The sequence below is a fragment of the Oryctolagus cuniculus genome, chromosome 12, assembly GCF_964237555.1.
Source record: "Oryctolagus cuniculus chromosome 12, mOryCun1.1, whole genome shotgun sequence".
In the NCBI taxonomy this organism is placed as follows: Eukaryota; Metazoa; Chordata; class Mammalia; order Lagomorpha; family Leporidae; genus Oryctolagus; species Oryctolagus cuniculus.
In genome coordinates this window covers 78,888,929-78,907,978 of record NC_091443.1, presented here as the reverse complement: position 1 = coordinate 78,907,978, position 19,050 = coordinate 78,888,929, and the positions used below count along the sequence as shown (strand labels likewise).

Genomic DNA, 19,050 nt, shown 5'->3' with positions numbered 1-19,050 from the left:
GGGGAGTGGCGTGGAGCAGAGCCTGGGGCTGCAGCGGCGCGGGGAACCCGGAGTAGAAAGCCCCGGGGCAAGGAAGGAAGGCTGGGCCGTGGAGTCCCTGATCAGCCGTTCTCGTTGGATTTTGGGGGCAACCTGCCCCCCGCACCTCGTCGTCAGACGCCCCCTCCTCAACCCCCCCCAGCCCCGGCCGCTGACGGGAGAAGGCGGCGGCGGCGGGGGGCTGAGGGGCGCCGCCATGCCTCTCCCGCGGTGAAGCGCCCGGCCGCTCGGTCTCCCCGGTGATGTCCCCCAGGCGGCAGGCGAAAGCGACTCACTCGAGCTCTGGGGTATAGGCCTAGCTTATCCAGCTTCCTTCCTCCTCCTCCTCCTCCTCCTCCTCCTCCTCCCCTCCCCCCCTCTCCCCCCTTCGTCCTCCCCTCCCCGTCTCTTCCCTCACCCTTCCCCGCGCCCCCATCTTCCCTCCCTCCCTCCCACCCCTCCAGCAGCGATGGCAGAGGAACAACAACAGCCGCCACCACAGCAGCCTGATGCCCATCAGCAGCTTCCCCCCAGCGCCCCCAACTCGGGGGTGGCTCTGCCAGCCCTTGTGCCCGGGCTGCCAGGGACAGAGGCCAGCGCGCTGCAACACAAGATCAAGAACTCCATCTGGTAAGAGGATCCTCCATCGCCGGGGTGAAAAAGCCCAGGCACATTGCTGCTGCAAAGGGGGTGGGGGGCGGCGGGCGGGGAGCGCAGCTCGAGGCTGATGCCTTCATTCAAAGTGGGTTTCCAGAGTCGAGTGCGTATTTGCAGGACCTCGGGAGGCGTGGGGACTTTGCAGCAGCCTCTGGTCTCCGTAGCGCCAAAATGCTTTAACCCCCTCCTCAAGTGGGAGTGCAGATACCCAAGTTATTTGTGTTTTTCGCATGGTGTAACAGGAATATTAAGGCGTATGGCATGATGGCAGCATGAATTTGGACCTGGGCATGTGAAATGTGTTTCCTCCTTTTGCAGTCATAGCGGGAGGAAGAAGTGTATTGTGAATTCTCACCAAACAGACATTGTGCGTAAGAATATTAATATGCAGCACAAAACCCAATGGGTCTCTTCCTTTCAGTTGGGTCGAGGCTGTTTCTGGATGTTTTTGCCTCCTTTATTCTACTGCTTTGCATTGGTTGTGAGGAAAGTGCTTCTTTGGTATAAAATATTTGAAGGTGGTGCTTTACACCATAGAGTGATTTTTTTAAATTTAAATGGGACGTGGGGGTCATAAATGTTTTGCCATTTCCTGTATTTTAAAAGAAGCAATATGTGAAATATTCTGTACTATTCTTGTACTTTCTTGTATGAGAATTTCCAGTATTTCAGCGTCAGATTTGAACTCTTCAAGACTGGTGGCAATCCTTTAATAATTAAATACAGCGAGTTAAGTCATCTTCTGTTAGAGCTGTGGCAAATATGCTTTGAACATGAACTTGCATTGTTTTGTAGGTTTCTCCATTAGCTGATATTTTTAATAAGTGTAGCACTATTTTTAAAATGGAAAGCAGTATCTGGGATTTGGTCTAAGAGCATGCTTTTAATAGAAGCTTAAAAATAGAATTAAATGTGAGTAAGAAAAAAAAGCCTTGATTTTAAAAATGCAATCTTGCAGGTCCATCAAATATGACTATCAGAATATCAAAATGCCTTACATTTATATTGAAATATAACAGAATGTATCATAAAGCAACTGACTTGGCATGTATAGTATTTACACATTTAAAAACGGTGACAGTTTTTAAATACAAAATTAAGATTTGTTAGACAGTAATTTTCATTATTTTCCTGGCATGCATCCATGTTGTCATGATGCTAATATGAAGTAGGTCAGTGCAGGCTTTAATAATTTCATTCCACATAGTAGTTGGTAGTTGGATATCTTGCTTTCAATTTTAATTTTAAAATGATGTTTAAATATTTTAAAGGAGAATTTTTTTTTTTGACATTGACAATAGTCATGTGGCAGTTTGAATAGATCAGATGTATGTGTGTGTGTATGTGTGTGTGTGTAAGAGAGATAGCAGTCTTTATTCTTGAATGGATACCCTTACCCCCTTTTACAGCTATAATTTAAAAAAAGAAACGATGCGTTTCCTGCTCACCATCTAGGTTCCCACACATCTAGAGTGTTTTTCCCTCTGTTAACCTGATGTAAGTTAGTGTCTCTGAAATAATCATTAAATTGAACTGAGCACCTTGGTTTTTACATTTATATGAGAGACATTCAAGTTAAAGGACTGAAATCTTTTCAGAAAGGCAAATTTTAAAAGTTGAATTAGTATGATAAGTTATATTTTAATATATTAAAGGTAAAAGAGTGAGTGGGACAGGCGCTTGAGAGAAGTGTTTGAATAATGATGATGTGGAGTGCTTTCTTTAGTAAATCATATGATTTAATTATTCTTTCATTAATAATTGACATTTACACATCCATTACAACTTAACTGCGCTAATATTTGACTTGAGGAAAAACTTCTGATGAGAGTACACTTAAGTTTTTTATACTTGTTCTGAAAAGCTAATGGGCAACAAGCAATCCCAAAATGTGCAATTTTATGTCTTTGTTTTAAAATTGTGGTAGCCTACTTCCTAAGATTTTATTTTCAACTCTGGAAAATCTGTTTGCAAAAATGCTTTCTTTATATTATGTTCGAAACTTCAGAATAAATATAAGTAAATCATATACATTAGTGGTTGTATTTATTATAGTCTCATACTCCTCCACAATACTGGCTTTACATTATACATCGTGACTATAAAAAGATATTTAAAAATGGAAACTACTTAACTTCCATTTTCTCATAAGTAGTATGCATGCATTAAATTTAAAACACTTTTAAGAGGTAAGATTGCAATTCCTTAGGTATGTCACCTCCCATTTTTTAGGCAGTGATATCTTCTGGCCATTATTTTATCACCTGTTAATGTTCTGAGAGTACAGTTTTTGTACTACTTGCTGTATCATCTTTTGGTACTATTGTTAATAAAAATTTTAAAATTAATTCAAAATAAATATGGCAATTAAAATTTTATCAAATGGATTTTACATTTAGGTTAATCATAGTTTCTAAATTACTGGGCTTGTAGATCACAAACAAGTCTGTACTTGTCCTCCCACTCTACAGATATAAATATAGTATGTGATGTAGGCCTTTAGCTGGACAATGAGTTATTTATTATTGCAGTTCATAATTAATTTATTCTGTTTATTAAATGAAAATGCTGTTTGATAAAAGTATTCCATTGTAATTTCAAGTATTAAATGAGTCTTTGAAAAAAAGATTAACTATTCAAAGTTGAAACCATAGGCCTTAATGAGATTAGAAACTTTTTTTTTTTAAGATTTATTTATTTACTTGAAAGGCAGAGTATCAGAGAGGCAGAGGGAGAGAGAGAGAGAGAGAGAGAAAGAGAGAGAGGTCTTCCATCTACTGGTTCACTACCCGGGTGGCCACAATGGCCAGAGCTGTGCCAATCTGAATCCAGGAGCTAGGAGCTTCTTCCAGGTCTCCCACGTGTGTGCAGGAGTCCAAGGACTTGGGCCATTTTGTATTGCTTTCCCAGGCCATAGCAGAGAGCTTGATTGGAAGTGGAGTAGCCGGGGCCGAGCTGGCGCCCATATGGGATGCCGACACTGCAAGCGGCTGCTTTACCCGCCATGCCACAGCACCAGCCCCAAAACTACTAACTAAGAGTTAGAAATGTAATGTATGTAAAAGGCAATTCTAGAAAATAAAGATACTGCTAATTGGATAGTGTTTTTGTAATGTTTGTATAATATGTGTATGAATGCCTTCAAGTGAAGTTCAGGTCAACAGACCTGTACATTTCTTGACCTTCCTCATCCTACTCCATAAACAAAAGGTCCATGTCACTGAAACTTGAAAAGAGATTTATTTGTAGAGGTCTTTTTTATATTATTTTTATTTATTTAATATACTTATATGAGAGAGTGCGCTCTCATCCGCTGGTTCATTGCCCAAATGCTGACAATAGTTGAGATTGGTGTGAGCTGAAGAGACTAGCTGGGCATTCAGTCCAGTTCTCCAATGTGGGAGGCAGAAATCCATTTACTTGGGCCGTCTTCACTGCCTTCATGATCTGCATCAGTGGGAGTCATCCGCCAGAGTCAGGTGTCTCACCCAGGTACTGTGATAGAGGAGGTAGGTATCTTAGCTGCTAGCCTGAACATCTGCCTCTAGAGGTGTGTTTTATTACTAAACATGCTGTCAGAATGTTATTTGTGTCTTCTAAACAATAGAGTTCTAAGACTTTTTTTTTTTTCATTTTAAAAAAAGGAAAACTAGTAACCCGTGTCTTTTTCTAAACAAAGTCTTGTACTGGTGATCTAAAACAAGGCTATGACCCAACCTAACTGTATACTTCTTCAACTTACGTTGTACCCCTTTTTGATTACTTAAAAAAGAATGCCAAAGCAAATTTTTCTGTTTCTCTTGTCTCCCAGTGTCTTCATAATTGAAAAAAAGAAAATTTATATTTAAACAAAAAAATTTGCCAAATGCTTTGCTTTTTCTATTTAAAGAAACTCTGATAGAATAAAATTGCTTTGGAAAAAATAGAATGGAAAAAAATTACATTTGGGATCTTTTCTACCTCTTTGTGATTGTTTTAAGAATAGATCATACTTACATGGATGGGAATGATTACTGTATTTTCAGTTAGGTTATAACATCGATAATAACTCTTCTTAAAAATTTAAAAGAAGCCCTGATGTTTTATTGAAGAAAATATTCTCATACTGTATTTACTTGAAAAGTTTAGGGATTCTTAGGTTTTTGAAATGTAACTCATATAAATCTTACAAAAACCAGTCCTTATGAGAAGCATCACTGTTGCACCCATTTTATGGAAAAAATAAACTGAATGACAGGGAAGCTATAGAATTCCTCTGATTCCAGACCCTGGAAGGCAGTGTTTGGGTCAGATTTCCTTATCTTTATTCGGTCTTGCAGGGTATACAAAATTCTGAATCTGGTACATTTGAGAGAATTATAATCGAAGCAGAATTTATATGGTCCATTTTGGTATTTTCTAAATTCAAATGTAAATCCAAGTTGAGTGGTGGTGTTTTACTTTCTAATTAAGATGACAGTAAACAGCTACATATTAAGTGATCAGTCTCTTGTTTCCAGTGGTGTTACTGTGAGCAAAATATGTTGAGCTATAAGGTTTACATAGTAATGCCATATTAGTCCCGATTTCTTTCTCCTGTCCTGTAACTCAGTAGTCTAGTTTTGTTCTTGGTTCTGGGTCAGGCATTTTATTAGCACTGTTTGAGGAATAGTTATTGTTCCTTCAACTGCAATGAAACACATTTACTACAAAGCTTATAACTTTAGAGTTTACTTTAGCCATAATTCCATTATCTTCCTTTTGGCTTTCAAAATAAAGACTGACCAGTACATCAGCTGACCTTCATATGTGTTTGACTAGTTGGTTGACATGCCACCAAACCAGCATTCTGCCTGTCTTTTATACTAAGTAAGCGAAAGACTGCTATGTAACAAGGCCAGCTGTGATGGTTGTGTCTCAGCCCTAAGTGGTTCTGGTTCTATAAAGAAGGCACCTCTTTGCTCTCCCATGATTTGAAAATGCTGAAATATCCTTCCATATTGTCCAGAAAGGCAAGTTAAGCAGTTCCAAGCCTGTTGATTTTCTGGTCTCATTTGGTTTAGGTAATGGATATGTATGCACATAAATAATAGATCAATTTGCTCCCTCTCTTGGATAGTGTCTTGAATGTTGGGTATGTACAGAACTGATTTGGTTTTCATCTCACTATTAGTTTTTGTGTTATTGAGGAAAATGAGCTTCCCAGTGGTAGAAAATTCAGAAGTATTTTACTTCTTATGAGAGCTCTTGAAAAAAATATGCTTTGATTAAAAACTCACATGAATTTACTTTGTTTATATTACAAAAGTAATGTTGCACACTAATATTGTACAAGTGAATATTAAAATAAGCACTGTCATTTATTGAAATTTGAACATGTTCAGTAAGAGCAGTTTGTAAGCACTCATCTGAATATCTGCTGTATACTTGTACAAAGTACTGTGCTAGAGACTGGCATTTAAGGAATGCTCATTCACTTGTTAATAATATTAACCTAAGCAAAAATGTGCAATAAAAGTTCTCTCTTATTCAGTTAGGGCACCAGAGAAAGAAATGACACATAGGAATGTCAAAGTATGAATTCTGGGAAAAGTAGGCCTTAATTTTCTCATGTACAAAATGAGAGGTTTATACTAGATGACCTTGCAGATTTCTTTAGCTTAAATTTATGTGGTCCTATTACTGAATATTAAGAACAATAATAAAATATATTATAAGCACAGTGAAATACTAACATAATTAACTTATCACAAGCATTTGGAGCATTTTCACTTGTCAGCTTATTGGGATTTATCAGTGTTTCCTTGGGTGTTAGCCCAGGAGGACTGTCTGAAGGTGTTACTTATTGTTTCCTTGTGCAAGGGTTCTGTTATGTGAGAGTAAGCCTACAAATATTTATTGACCTTGTATTACATTTAAAGTGTTCTGGGAGCTGATGTTTATTATGCAAAAATATGCAAGATTGCAGTAATCCAGGCTTTTGGGGCGTTTACTGGCTGCTAGTTGAGAGAGTGCAGCAAGGGGGTTATCTCTGTGATGCTTGTGTTCTGTTTTCCTTATAAAGAGATGGTAATATTTTTAAAAAGTTATTTATGTACTTGAGATAGAGGATATGAATGAGACAGGTAGATGGAGAGAGCTCCTGTCCTTTTTCCAAATACCTGCAGTGGCAGGGGCTGGGCCGGATTGAAGCCAGGAACTGGAAGCACGCTCCAGGTTTCCCATAGGTGTCAAGAACCCAGTTACTTGAGCCCTCACCTCTGCCTCCCAAGGTCTGCTTTAGCAGGAAATGAGTCAGGAGCTGGAGCTGGATTTTGGTTACAAGCACTGCTAAATGGAATATGAGCATCTTAACTGCTAGGCTCAGTGCCCTCCCTGAGGTGGTAATATTTTTACCCACATCACATAGGGACCTTTTCCTATAGTAATAATGTAATATTTTAAGGCAGTAGTGAATGTCCTAACATAAATGTGATTATGTAAATAAGAGGTTTATTCCTTTCAGAATAATGTTTAGTTTAGGGTTGAGTTTCAGGACTATTTCTCTTTTTCTAGGGTAGACATTTTAATAAATAATTGTGACAGAATGTCTTTTTTAGTTACAAAGAACCAAGACAGAAAGATGGCTACCCCACAGCTCTGACCAAAGTAGACCATTCTTGTCCTCTGTGTCCATTTCCACCACTCTGTATGTTAGTCTTTTAGTTGTTTTTCTTCTGCTTTCTGGAGGACTCTTAACAGTTGAGGTTAAAGGTGAACAGCATGGGCCAGTAGGAACAAGATTTCTACTGTTGTTGGCTGGATATTAAAATAAGGCCTTAATGCACTTGGTTGCTGAATGTGAGATTAAGATAGCCCTCAACCTTAATCCACATGAATTAAAACTTTAAAACATAATTTAATTTTCCTTTTTTTGAGACCATAAATGGGCATTTTCTATCTCTTATTTATAAAAATAAATAGAAACATAATGAGGTTCAGTTAATTATGTATAATACCTCTATCAGGCTTCTATTATAGTAGCTCCTATCTTCATTACAGAGAGTTGTGTGGGAGGCAAGGTTTTTTATTTCCTCATATCTGAGAACAAACTGAAAACATGCAGATATTCCTTGCTATTGAAATCTATTTTGGTTCTTAAGTTCAGAAAGTGAGAGGTCAGAGAATGACAGATTCCAATCTGTTGTATCTTGGGGTTTTGGAAGAAGAGTCCATATGGTGTAAAATATCATCTCCAAATAGCCCTACCATGAAGAAAAATTATTTCAATCTATTTGTTGTCTGTATTTGTATAGCAAGAGTTCAGAAAGCAAAGGATAGTAAGCTCATTCCAATACAAGATTAGCAAATTTATTTGAACTTGCATGCTAAGTCTCATTGATTAGTTGTGGCTGCCAAAGACATGGGAATAGGAAGTGGCAATGTGCACGCCCTGTGATTGCCTCCCTTTTCCTTTCTGAAACTAGTGATTTTTAGAATTTGATCTCTGTTATTAACAAAGTAGTAGAACAGTTGGTGCTCTTGGAAGGTAAGAGTTACTAGGGCTGTTGTGTTGCCATTGTTATAATGCCCAGTTTTAAGATACAAGTTAAGCATGGAGATCACTTGGGCTTGGGCTTGCCTTTCTGTTTTTCTGTGGCTTTCCAATTTTGAGCATTAGTACTGTCAGGTAGCTACAAGATGAGAATAGGGGTTACTGCATGACATTGGTTTGCAGCTTCCATTATCCCTTTTTTCTCCTTCCACATCTTATTTCTCTGCCTATGCCTTTGCTACTACCTTAACAATCTTTCTTATTTTTCTGCTGATAAGGTATTCGATTTTAATATCACTAAATATTATCTAATGGACCTTTCTTCAACTCCCTGGGAACAATGATCTGAGTGGTGTAATTTAATTTTTATATTAATTTAGATTGGCCTTATCTGAGATTAGTCCATATTAGTTTTTATTGGATTTAAGTGAACATATTCTCATTTTCTAGTTTGTAAATTTCATAGGATTTCAGAAACAGAATATCCCTGAACAAATTGCTGCTTAATCAATAATTTATAGTATGATAGTAAAATATGTTATTTGCATATTGGGAAACTAAAAAGTGGCCATTAGTTTTTGAGATCTATATGAAATTTTAAAATTTAATTGGTGGGGGCCAGCACTGTGTCACAGTAGGTTACTCCTCCACCTGCAGTGCTGACATTCCATATGGATGCCGGTTCTAGTCCTGGCTGCTCCTCTTCCAATCCAGCTCTCTGCTATGGCCTGGGAAAGCAGTAGAAGATGGCCCAAGTCCTTGGGCCCCTACAGTTGTGTGCGAGACCTGGAAGAAGCTCCTGGCTCCTGGCTCCTGACTCTGGATCAGCTCAGCTCTGGCCATTGCAGCCATCTGGAGAGTGAACCAGTGGATGGAAGACCTTTCTCTCTGGCTCTCCTTCTCACTGTCTGTAACTCTACCTCTCAAATAAATAAATAAATAAATAAATAAAATCTTTTTAAAAATTTAATTGGTGATGGAGTGGGGTTAAGCCTGTTGGTGAAGATGCTATTTAGGATGCCCACATCCCACATCAGCGCCTGGGTTTGACTCTTGACTCTTGCTCCAAATTCTAACTTCCTATTAATGCAGACCCTTGGAGGCAGCATGATGGCATAAGTAGTTGGATCTCTGCCAGTCCTGTGGGAGACCTAGATTGGCCTCCAGGATGCTGGCTTTAGCCACCCATTCTGACTGCTGTGGGCATTTCAGAAATGAAACAGTGGATGGGATATGTTTCTTGCCCTCTCCCTCTCTCATATGAACAAGTACAAATTTTAAATAAATTTAATCGGATAGGACTTGGAGTAAAGTTGGTGCTTCTGGGAACCCGGGAAAGGTATTCCAACAAGTTGCTTCAATTAATGAAAATGAATCACTTTCCAATTTGACTTCAGTCATTAGATCTATTAATAGCAATTTTGTATAAATAATCTAACCTAAAATTTAACAGTTTATTTAATGCATGATCCTTTTTCTGAAGCAGGAGCTTTTGTTAAGTAGCATGTAGGCAGATTCGACACACACAAATTTCCAAAAAGTAAGAAGGTCAAAGATAAATCCTGAATTTCTAGAATCAAATGGTCAGGGGAAACTGAATTCAATACACATTTATTTTAATATCTATTCCATGAAAGATAGTTAGCCAGACACTATCCCAACCTTTAAAACATTAACTTTTCTGTGGTAGATATAAGCATCATCAGTTGAATTTTGGCAAAAGAAAGGTTTTGTTAAACACAATAGGAGTGTAATTAATTATTAGTATAAACAAATACTGAGTTAGATGAGGGAGGGAGTCAGTGTGGAGAGCATAGTATTTTTATTAGCAAAATTCAGGATAGTCATCTTAAGGAAAAATCAAAGGATAGGCTATGAATCCAAACAAACCTAACAGTACGCTTACCTGGGACATCTTCAGAGTTTTTGTAGGAAATATGTTCAGAGTTCTTGATGACAATGAGGCTAGCCAATAATGTCGATAATTAGAGGAAAATAATTTGGGAAAAAAATTTGTGTGACCAAAGTGTGATATTTCCACAAGCCAGTCACAGTCCTCTCTAAATTTTTATTTATAAATATAGAAGAAAGAATATGAAATACCATGGAGAAGAAAAAAGATAGGAGGGGATGGAAACTTCATAGAGGACTAGAATACAGGTATCCCATATTATAACCTTTAACAGAATTTTTACAATAACTTCTCCTATGTATGGATACCTCATCTATCTCAATTTGCTTCCAAATTTCTAGTTATTATATTTATTTTGCTAGTAGATATCACTGTTCTATCAGTCTGGTGATATTGGTTTCAACTTTGATTTTTCTTTCTTGTGTCCCTGCCCATTGTTTTAACGAGTTGCTTAGTTTGCAGTGTATCTTAAATTTCTTCCTGTTCCATTGCCAGAATCCTAGTTAAGTGCTTCACCATTTTATTCCTGTTACAGCAGGAATGTAACTGCTCTTTGCCATTGACCTTTCCCCAAAACTGTGCTATGTATTGCTGTCCAAATAAGTCTTCCAAATCACCTTTTCTTTTTTAATGTAGTTCCCTTCTAAAAACCTACAATAGTTTCTTCCTGCACACTATGTTGTTTCTAAAGTTTTCTTTTAGGTTTCAAAGGCCTTTATAATCTAGCCTCATACAGTCAATCCTGGTCTGTTTCTTGCTGTTTATCAGCATTCAACATCTCCCGCAGTCTAGCAGCTGCCTCTCCGTTTGCCTTATCCAAGTGTTGTGTGGTCCTACTTATGTTCATGTTTTGTTCTGCTTTGTATCTTTCTGAAATCTCCACTTCCCTGTCTCCAAATCCCATGTAATTATGTCCTAAACATTTCTGAAGTCATAGCTCAAGTCGTTGTACTCTGAAATAGTCTTTATTTACTCTAGTTCTTATTGGCCGTTTCTTAACCCACTGTTATTTAGGGAATCGTGTACTGTTAAGCACTTAATCATTCTAAATTTTTTTCCTATGCTGTTCTAATCAATTCTTTGAAGTTAGGTACACCTTTTGTATCTTTTTTACTTCTTTTAGTAGTAAGTACTAGTGCATATCTTCTTTTGCTTTATTTCAAAACCTTCACAGAAACTAAATTTATTCTGGTGCAAAAATTTTTCAAAACTCATACATAGGGTAGTAGGTAAAGTCGCCGTCTGTGATGTTGTAGTGTAGCAGGTAAAGCTGCCGTATGCAGCACCTGCATCCCACAAGGGCACCAAGGAGTTTGAGTCCCAGCTGTTCTACTTCGGATTCGTCTTCCTGCTACTGTGCCTGGGAAAGCAGTGGAAGATGGCTGAGTGCTTGGGCCCCTGTACCCACATGGGACACTCGGATGAAGTTCCTGACTTCTGGCTTCAGCCTGACCCAGCCCCAGCCTTGCAACCATTTTGGGAGTGAACCAGTGGATAGAAGAGATCTCTGTCTCCCTGCCTCACCCTCACTCTCTCTCTGCCTCGCCCTCACCCTCTGTCTCGCCCTCACCCTCTGCCCCCGTAACTCTCCTTTCAAATAAATAAATCTTAAAAAAAAAAAAACTCACAGTTTTTTTGTAACATGTTTTCCATGAATGTTTTGAAATACCTTTGTATTAATATTTCTGTATTTGATTTATTTAATGTGGTAATTTTCTCCACAAGCAAGCTTTTAACTTATGGTACACTTTACAGAATAGAGGACTAAACTGATTTTATAATGGAAACTGGGCAACTTGTTAAACATGAGCATGGACACAAGAGAGAAAAATCAAAGATGAAACTAATATTACTAGACTGATGGAAAGAAGGAATAGTGGTATCTACTATCGAAATAAGTAGTATAATTGGAAATAGAATCATATCAATGATTTTTAAAATTACATTGATAAAGCCAAAGTAATCATTTAGTAAGAGTTTCAATTCAACTAATCTTGTATCTTTCACACACTCTCTCTCTATATATATATAATAATATGTGGCCGACGATGCGGCTCACTTGGCTAATCCTCCGCCTGCAACACCAGCACCCCGGGTTCTAGTCCCGGCTGGGGCGCCGGATTCTGTCCCGGTTGCTCCTCTTCCAGTCCAGCTCTCTGCTGTGGCCAGGGAGTGCAGTGGAGGATGGCCCAGGTGCTTGGGCCCTGCACCTCATGGGAGACCAGGAAAAGCACCTGGCTCCTGGCTCCTGCCATCGGATCAGCGCGGTGCGCCGGCCGCAGCGCGCCGGCTGCGGCAGCCATTGGAGGGTGAACCAACGGCAAAGGAAGACCTTTCTCTCTGTCTCTCTCTCTCACTGTCCACTCTGCCTGTCAAAAAAAAAAAAAAAAAAAAAGATGCTTTCCATTTAAAATGGTATTTTGTATTATGCCACTTTGTTTGTGAGAATAGTGGTTCTCAAATTATTGTTATATTAATAAATATTACCTAGGAACTTGTTAGAAATGTAAATTTTGAGGCTTAACCTCAGATTTATTATAGCAGAAATTCTGGGAATATAGTCAACAGCGTTTAGTTTAACTGTACGACAGGTGATTCTAATTCTCAAAATGATGATTGAAACCCCCTGGATGAGAGGATTCATCTTCTCATAAAAAATGTTAAACCAAAGTCCTGTGTAACAAAATTTTAGTATTCTCGGTCATTCTTGAGTACCCCAGGTTGAGTTAATAATTTCTTTATTTTAACTTCCATGCTATTTGAATATCATTCTGCTGTATCTTCATTTACACTGTAGTATAAATAAGTAACTTTTTTATTAAACAAATCTTTACACTCTGTTTATTCAATGGACTGATGGATAAAACAGAAGCACATAGTTCATAGTATCATTATACTTAGTCCTAACCAACAATTAAAGACACACACTTTGGTTAATCCTCCACCTTGTGGCGCCGGCATCCCATATGGGCACCGGGTTCTAGTCCCGGTTGCTCCTCTTCCAGTCCAGCTCTCTGCTGTGGCCCGCGAGAGCAGTGGAGAATGGCCCAAGTTCTTGGGCCCCTGCACCCGCATGGGAGACCAGGCAGAAGCACCTGGCTCCTGGCTTCGGTTCGGTGCAGTGCCGGCCATGACGGCCATTTGGGGAGTGAACCAACGGAAGGAAGACCTTTCTCTCTGTCTGTCTCTCTCACTGTCTGTCACTCTACCTGTCAAATAAAAAAAAAGACACACACTAACAAAATACCAGTGATGCATGTGAAAGAAAATATGAGATGTATAACCCAAGAACCAGTATAGTAACTATTTTGACTCTATAGGGCATGGAGTCTCTGTTACAACTACTTTATTTACTGTGCCATTGTATCAGGAAAGTAGCCATATAAATGAATGGATATGACTGGATTTGACACTTGGTAACCTATTGCCATACTAGGCAAATGAAGAATAAAGATTTCTCAATCTTCTCTCTCTTATTGACAAACAGTGGATGATGGTCATTCACCTGCTTGGTATTAATCATTCTGTAATTCTCCCATATGCAAATCCAAGATGATATGCATTGTTTATTAGAATGAAAATGTGAGACAGTTATTTTTCAGGGATAATTCCTAATTACCTTCCACTATTTTATAATAATTCCATGATATAATAATAATAGTCTATTGACTAGGCATCAAGCACTCAGAAGTTCTCATTCCTGTCATCAAAGCAAAAAAGAAACTGAACAAACTGAAAATTACCAATTGTTGTAGATTCCTTAGAAAATTGAAATCAAAGGGCAAAGTGCTACCCTAAAAAACAGAGAGATGGGCAATACAGATAATCCCAGTTTACCCAGAGGATGATTCTAAGTGTTGAAGCCAACTGCTGAAGCAAATATGGTTCAGAGCACTTTAAACTGGAAGCTAAGTACGAACTACCTGGAGAGTTAAAACTAAGTGAGGCCAGCCTCCATGGGGAGGGAGGTGTAGTTTTCTGAATTATGCTTCTGGGATCTAAATCAGGTTCTTTGTGTGAAAATCAGAGGAAAATACCCTTGTGCTTCCTGAGGAAGGAGGAAAAAAAGTTGCCATTTTGAAATACACTCCCAGCTCTGTTTTCTCTTTCACAAGGTTTGCCTGCAAAGGAAACTGTTTTACTAGAGTCTAACCTACGGGAGCTTTACCAAAGCCTTACTCTCCTGGAAACGGAAAATGGCCAACTCCAGTCCCTTCAGCCTTTGATGTAGAGGAAAGGAAGTACTCATCTCAGGCTCTCTAAAAGGCTGAGACCTCATCAAAGACTGTAGAACGTTTCCCCTCCCACTACACTTTTCTGCCACATGAGTGGGGATCCTGTCTAATCATAAGATATTGGGTGTAAAAGAATTGTAAGCTTCAGACCCTATTTAAGGCATCTCAAAGGATACTCAGATGAAACAGGGAGACAAAAACAGGGATACCTGGAAAAAAAGTCTTAGCCTCTGACACAATGGCTGTAACAAACAGTAAACACAGCCCAACACCTTACCAGATAAACAAAACCTCACAGGACGTTATACCTGAGGTTATACCTCAGTTCCTTGTCATACCTGGCTTTCAACAAAAAATTACAAGGCGTGCTAAAAGGCAAAAAAAAAAAAAAAAAAAAAAAAAAAAAAAAAAAAAAAAAAACAAACCAAAAAACAAAAAACCAGCCAAACTGCTACAATACAAAGAGGCAAATCAGGCATCAGAATCAGACTCAGATATCACAGATTTTTGGAAATAACAGACTGTGAATTTTAACTGGCGAATACCCTAGAGCTCTAAAGGAAAAGATGTATATTATGCAAAAACAGATGAGTAAGATAAACAGAAAAGTGGAGAGTTTAAGGAAAAATCCAGAGAAAAGGCTAGAAATGAAAAACACGGTAACAGAAATGAACAATGTTTTTGATGGGACTTAGCAGTATTCTAGGCATGAGTGAGGAAAGAACCAGTGAAAATGGAGATATGTCATTGGAAACTTTCAACACTGAAATGAAAAGAATGGGAAAGCTGGAATAGAGTATTTGAGATGTACAGGACAGTTAAACAGGTGCATATATAATAGGAATATCAGAAAAAGAAAAAAAGGAATGCAAGGAGTATTTGTAGTAATAGCTTGAGACTTTTTCAAAATTAATAACACTAAATGACAAAAAAAGTTCACTGAACACTAAGTGGTATAAATACAGAAAAGAAAAATCTACACCATCATATTTTGTTTATAGAAACTCAAAGAGAACATATGGTATTTGTCCCTTTGGGATTGGCTTATTTCACTCAGCATAATGTTTTCCAAATTCCTAACAGGGATCACTTTTCAGTTAAAATTTAAACACCTAAGAATAATTGTGTGTTAATTACAGAGTTCAACCAATGGTACTAGAACAAAAAAAATACTAAAATGGATAAAGTATTACATTGTACATCAACCATCAGGACAAGAGCTCACCCTGACTGTTGATGAACAACTTAATATGTTATCCCTCTTAGTATTTTTTGTTTGTTTGTTCTACTTAATACTTTTGGTTGAATACTGTAATCAATACACAATTATTCTTAAGTGCTGAAACTTAACTGAAAAGTGTTCGCTGTTAAATATAAGACTGGGAATAAGAGAGGGAAGAGATGTGCAATTCGGGACATGCTCAAGCTGACTTACCTCAAACGGTAGAGTTAGAAACATACCAGGGGATTCCAATTCAGTCCCATCAAGGTGGCATGTACCAATGCCATCTCACTAGTCCAAGTGATCAATTTCTGTTCACAATTGATCGTAATGATAGGACTAAGAACCAAAGGGATCACATAAACAAGACTAGTGTCTGCAAATACTAGCTGATAGAATAAAAAAGGGAAAGAACGATCCAACATGGGAAGTGAGATACACAGCAGACCTATAGAATGGCAGATGTCCTAAACAGCACTCTGGCCTCAGAATCAGCCCTTAAGGCATTCAGATCCGGCTGAAAAGCCCATGAGAGTATTTCAGGCATGGAAAGCCAAGACACTCTGGGGGGAAAAAAAAAACCTAAATGAAAGATCTCCGTGAGTGAGATCCCAGTGGAAAGAACAGGTCATCAAAGAAGGAGATACCTTTCTCTGAAGGGAGGAGAGAACTTCGACTTTGACCATGGCCTTATCTAAATATGATCGGAGTTGGTGAACTGGGGGCTTCCATAGCCTTGGCAGCTCATGACAAGAGCCTAGGGTGATTGCTGATGCCATAAACAAGAGTGTCAATTTGTTAAGTCAACAACAGGAGTCACTGTGCACTTATTCCTCATGTAGGATCTCTGTCCTTCGTGTGCTGTACATTGAAATTTAATGCTATAACTAGTACTCAAACAGTATTTTTCACTTTATGTTTCTGTGTGGGAGCAAACTGTTGAAATCTTTACTTAATGTATGCTAAACTGATCTTCTGTATATAAAGAGAATTGAAAATGAATCTTGATGTGAATGGAAGGGGAGAGGGAGTGGGAAAGGGGAGGGTTGTGGGTGGGAGGGACGTTATTGGGGGGGGGAGCCATTGTAATCCATAAGCTGTACTTTGGAAATTTATATTCACTAAATAAAAGTTAAAAAAAAAAAAAAAAAAAGAAACTCAAAGAGAAACATCTTAAAAGAAGCCAGTGGAAAGATGACTTTTCCTATAGAGGAATAAGGTAAGAAATACATCAGACTTCTCAGATACCAGCAAGCGAGAAAAGAGTGGGTTGAAATATTTAGTGTTACAAAAGTACACACAAATCTAGACTCCTGTATGCAGCAAAAAATATTCTTCAGACAAATAAGAATTGAGGGAATTTGTCCTGCCTTTCATGAAATATGAAAAGTTCTTCAGAGAGAAGAAAATAGTGTTGGGTCAAAAGTTCAGAGTAGAAGAAATAAATGAAGGTAAAACAAAATTTTATTTTCTTATGTAATTTATCTAATAGGTAACTTTGTTCAAATAATAATTGCAGTGTATTGTTAGCATAGCTTGAGTAACTGAAGTGAATGAGAGCAGTGTTAGAATAAGTAGGTCAGAAGAATTGGGATTGCTCTTAAGACACTTGCACTAACTGAAGCTGTGTATGTGTTACTTGAAATTGGACTTGGATTAGTCATATATGCATATTGCAGACTTTTGGAAACTACTGAAAAAATTAAAAGGGAACGTAATTGATAGACTTTAAGAGAGCAGAAAAATAGAATCTAAAATACTCAAAATCAGAGATGCAGAAATAGAGTAGAAGACAAATGGTGAAACAAAGAAAAAGTGCAACAAGTACTAACAGGTTACAAATATGGTACATATTAGTCCAGCAATATAAATAATCACTTCTTTAAATGTGAATGTTTTAGATAACATCAATTAAAAGACTGTCCATGGAGATTTAAAAAACCGACCCATTATAGGTATCTACAAGTATATCTTTTACAGACTTTGGTACTTGATTATTTAGTAACCAATTACTTTTAACAAACTTCATGAATGTGTTTTAACAGAGAATTTGAGAACATTTGCTATAAAAGTTGCAAGCAAATGGCAGGGTACTGAAATTACAAAGTTCAAGGAAAATGGCCACACTTTTGTGCTCAGTTTTGTGCATGAGACCATTTCCTCCACTTATAATTAATTTTACAAGTAATTATTGAGCACTTCTTATGTGGTTTATGATTTTTTATTAAATAATTTTGATGAGATAATTTATATCCCATGAAATTCACCTGTTTTAAGCATATGGTTAAAATGATGTTTAGCATATTCATTTTTTACATCACTGTGCACATAATTATCCTGATCTGATTTTAAAACATTTTGATTTTTGAAGCAGTTGAAAAGTGAATTATATTGACTGAGCTATAGTGATCTAGTTAATAAGTCTAGAGAGTCAGCGGCGTGGGAGCACTTGAGGTCCTATTGTTTTGCACATTTATGAAACTTAACAATAGGGCATGGATTTCTAGTACCTCGAAAGATGAAGTTGCACTTGGCTCTGTTTCTCAGCGACCTTTCCTTTCTCCTCTGTATATTACTTTTTTAAAATTACACACTCAGATAAGAGTAATACACTCTAGTGTTAGGACAGTGGGAGTGACTGTACTTCTCAATAATGTGTTATACGCCATATAAAGAACTGGAACAGAGGAGCCAGATAAAGATAAGGAAATAGAATGGCCATTTGCTTAGTTTGATGAATTTATGCTTTGTATATGTGTTGAAATATTAACAGAATACCCCATAAATATACACATGTATTACATGTTAATCGAACATTTTTAAAATAATTATTTTAAAATAGGAAATTTCTGCCAAGCATAAAATATATAAAATAGAGAAACTTTTATATATGAAAAAGGTTTAGGAGAGGGGGAGGGCCCTGCCCCCGCCCCCGCCCCCGCCCTCGCCCTCGCCCTGGCCCTGGCCCTGTGGCGGAGCGGCGGAGCCGGTAAACCGCTGCCTGCAGTCAGTGCCTTTTCAACTCCCAGCCACTCCACTTCCAATCCAGCTCTCTACTATGGTCTGGGAAAGCAGTAGAAGACCGCCCAGATCCTTGGGCCCCTTGCTCCCACACGGGAGACCTAGAAGAAGCTCCAGGCTCCTGGCTTTGGATCTGCCCAGCTCCAACCATTGGCAGCCAAGTGGAGAGTGAACCAGGGGATGGAAGACCTCTCTGTCTCTGCCTCTGTAGCTTTGCCCTTCAAATAAATAAATGAATCTTTACAAAAAAAAAAAAAAAAAAAAAAAAAGGTTGAGGGGGCGCCGGTGCTGTGGCACAGTGGGTAAAACTGCCACCTACAGTAGGGTTTTGCAGGTCTTGTAAGCACCACGATGTATGTTCTCATTGTGAGGGAAAGGCTGAGCAGAGGAGTGACAAGACCAACTGGTGCTTTAAAAGGCTTGCTGGCCTGCTGTGCTGAGAATAATGTGTGGACTACAGAGCAAGAGCACA

General features: G+C 38.3%; 1 protein-coding gene and 1 pseudogene across 5 annotated transcripts in view; both read left to right on the top strand.

Annotated features, from left to right (window-relative positions):
* RFX7 (regulatory factor X7) overlaps positions 1-19,050 on the top strand; it is a 148,899-nt gene that overhangs the window by 1,147 nt on the left and 128,702 nt on the right. For 2 of the 5 annotated variants that reach the window (XM_070054229.1, XM_070054228.1), the window contains exon 2: positions 483-648. In XM_070054229.1, coding sequence (XP_069910330.1) covers positions 483-648 — 166 coding nt within the window. Of the gene's footprint in view, positions 1-482; positions 649-19,050 lie in introns of those variants that run through there. The other 3 variants (XM_017348000.3, XM_070054230.1, XM_070054231.1) reach the window with 2 other exon arrangements.
* The window catches only part of LOC138844689 (nucleolysin TIAR pseudogene), a 64,669-nt pseudogene continuing 46,166 nt past the window's right edge, over positions 548-19,050 (top strand).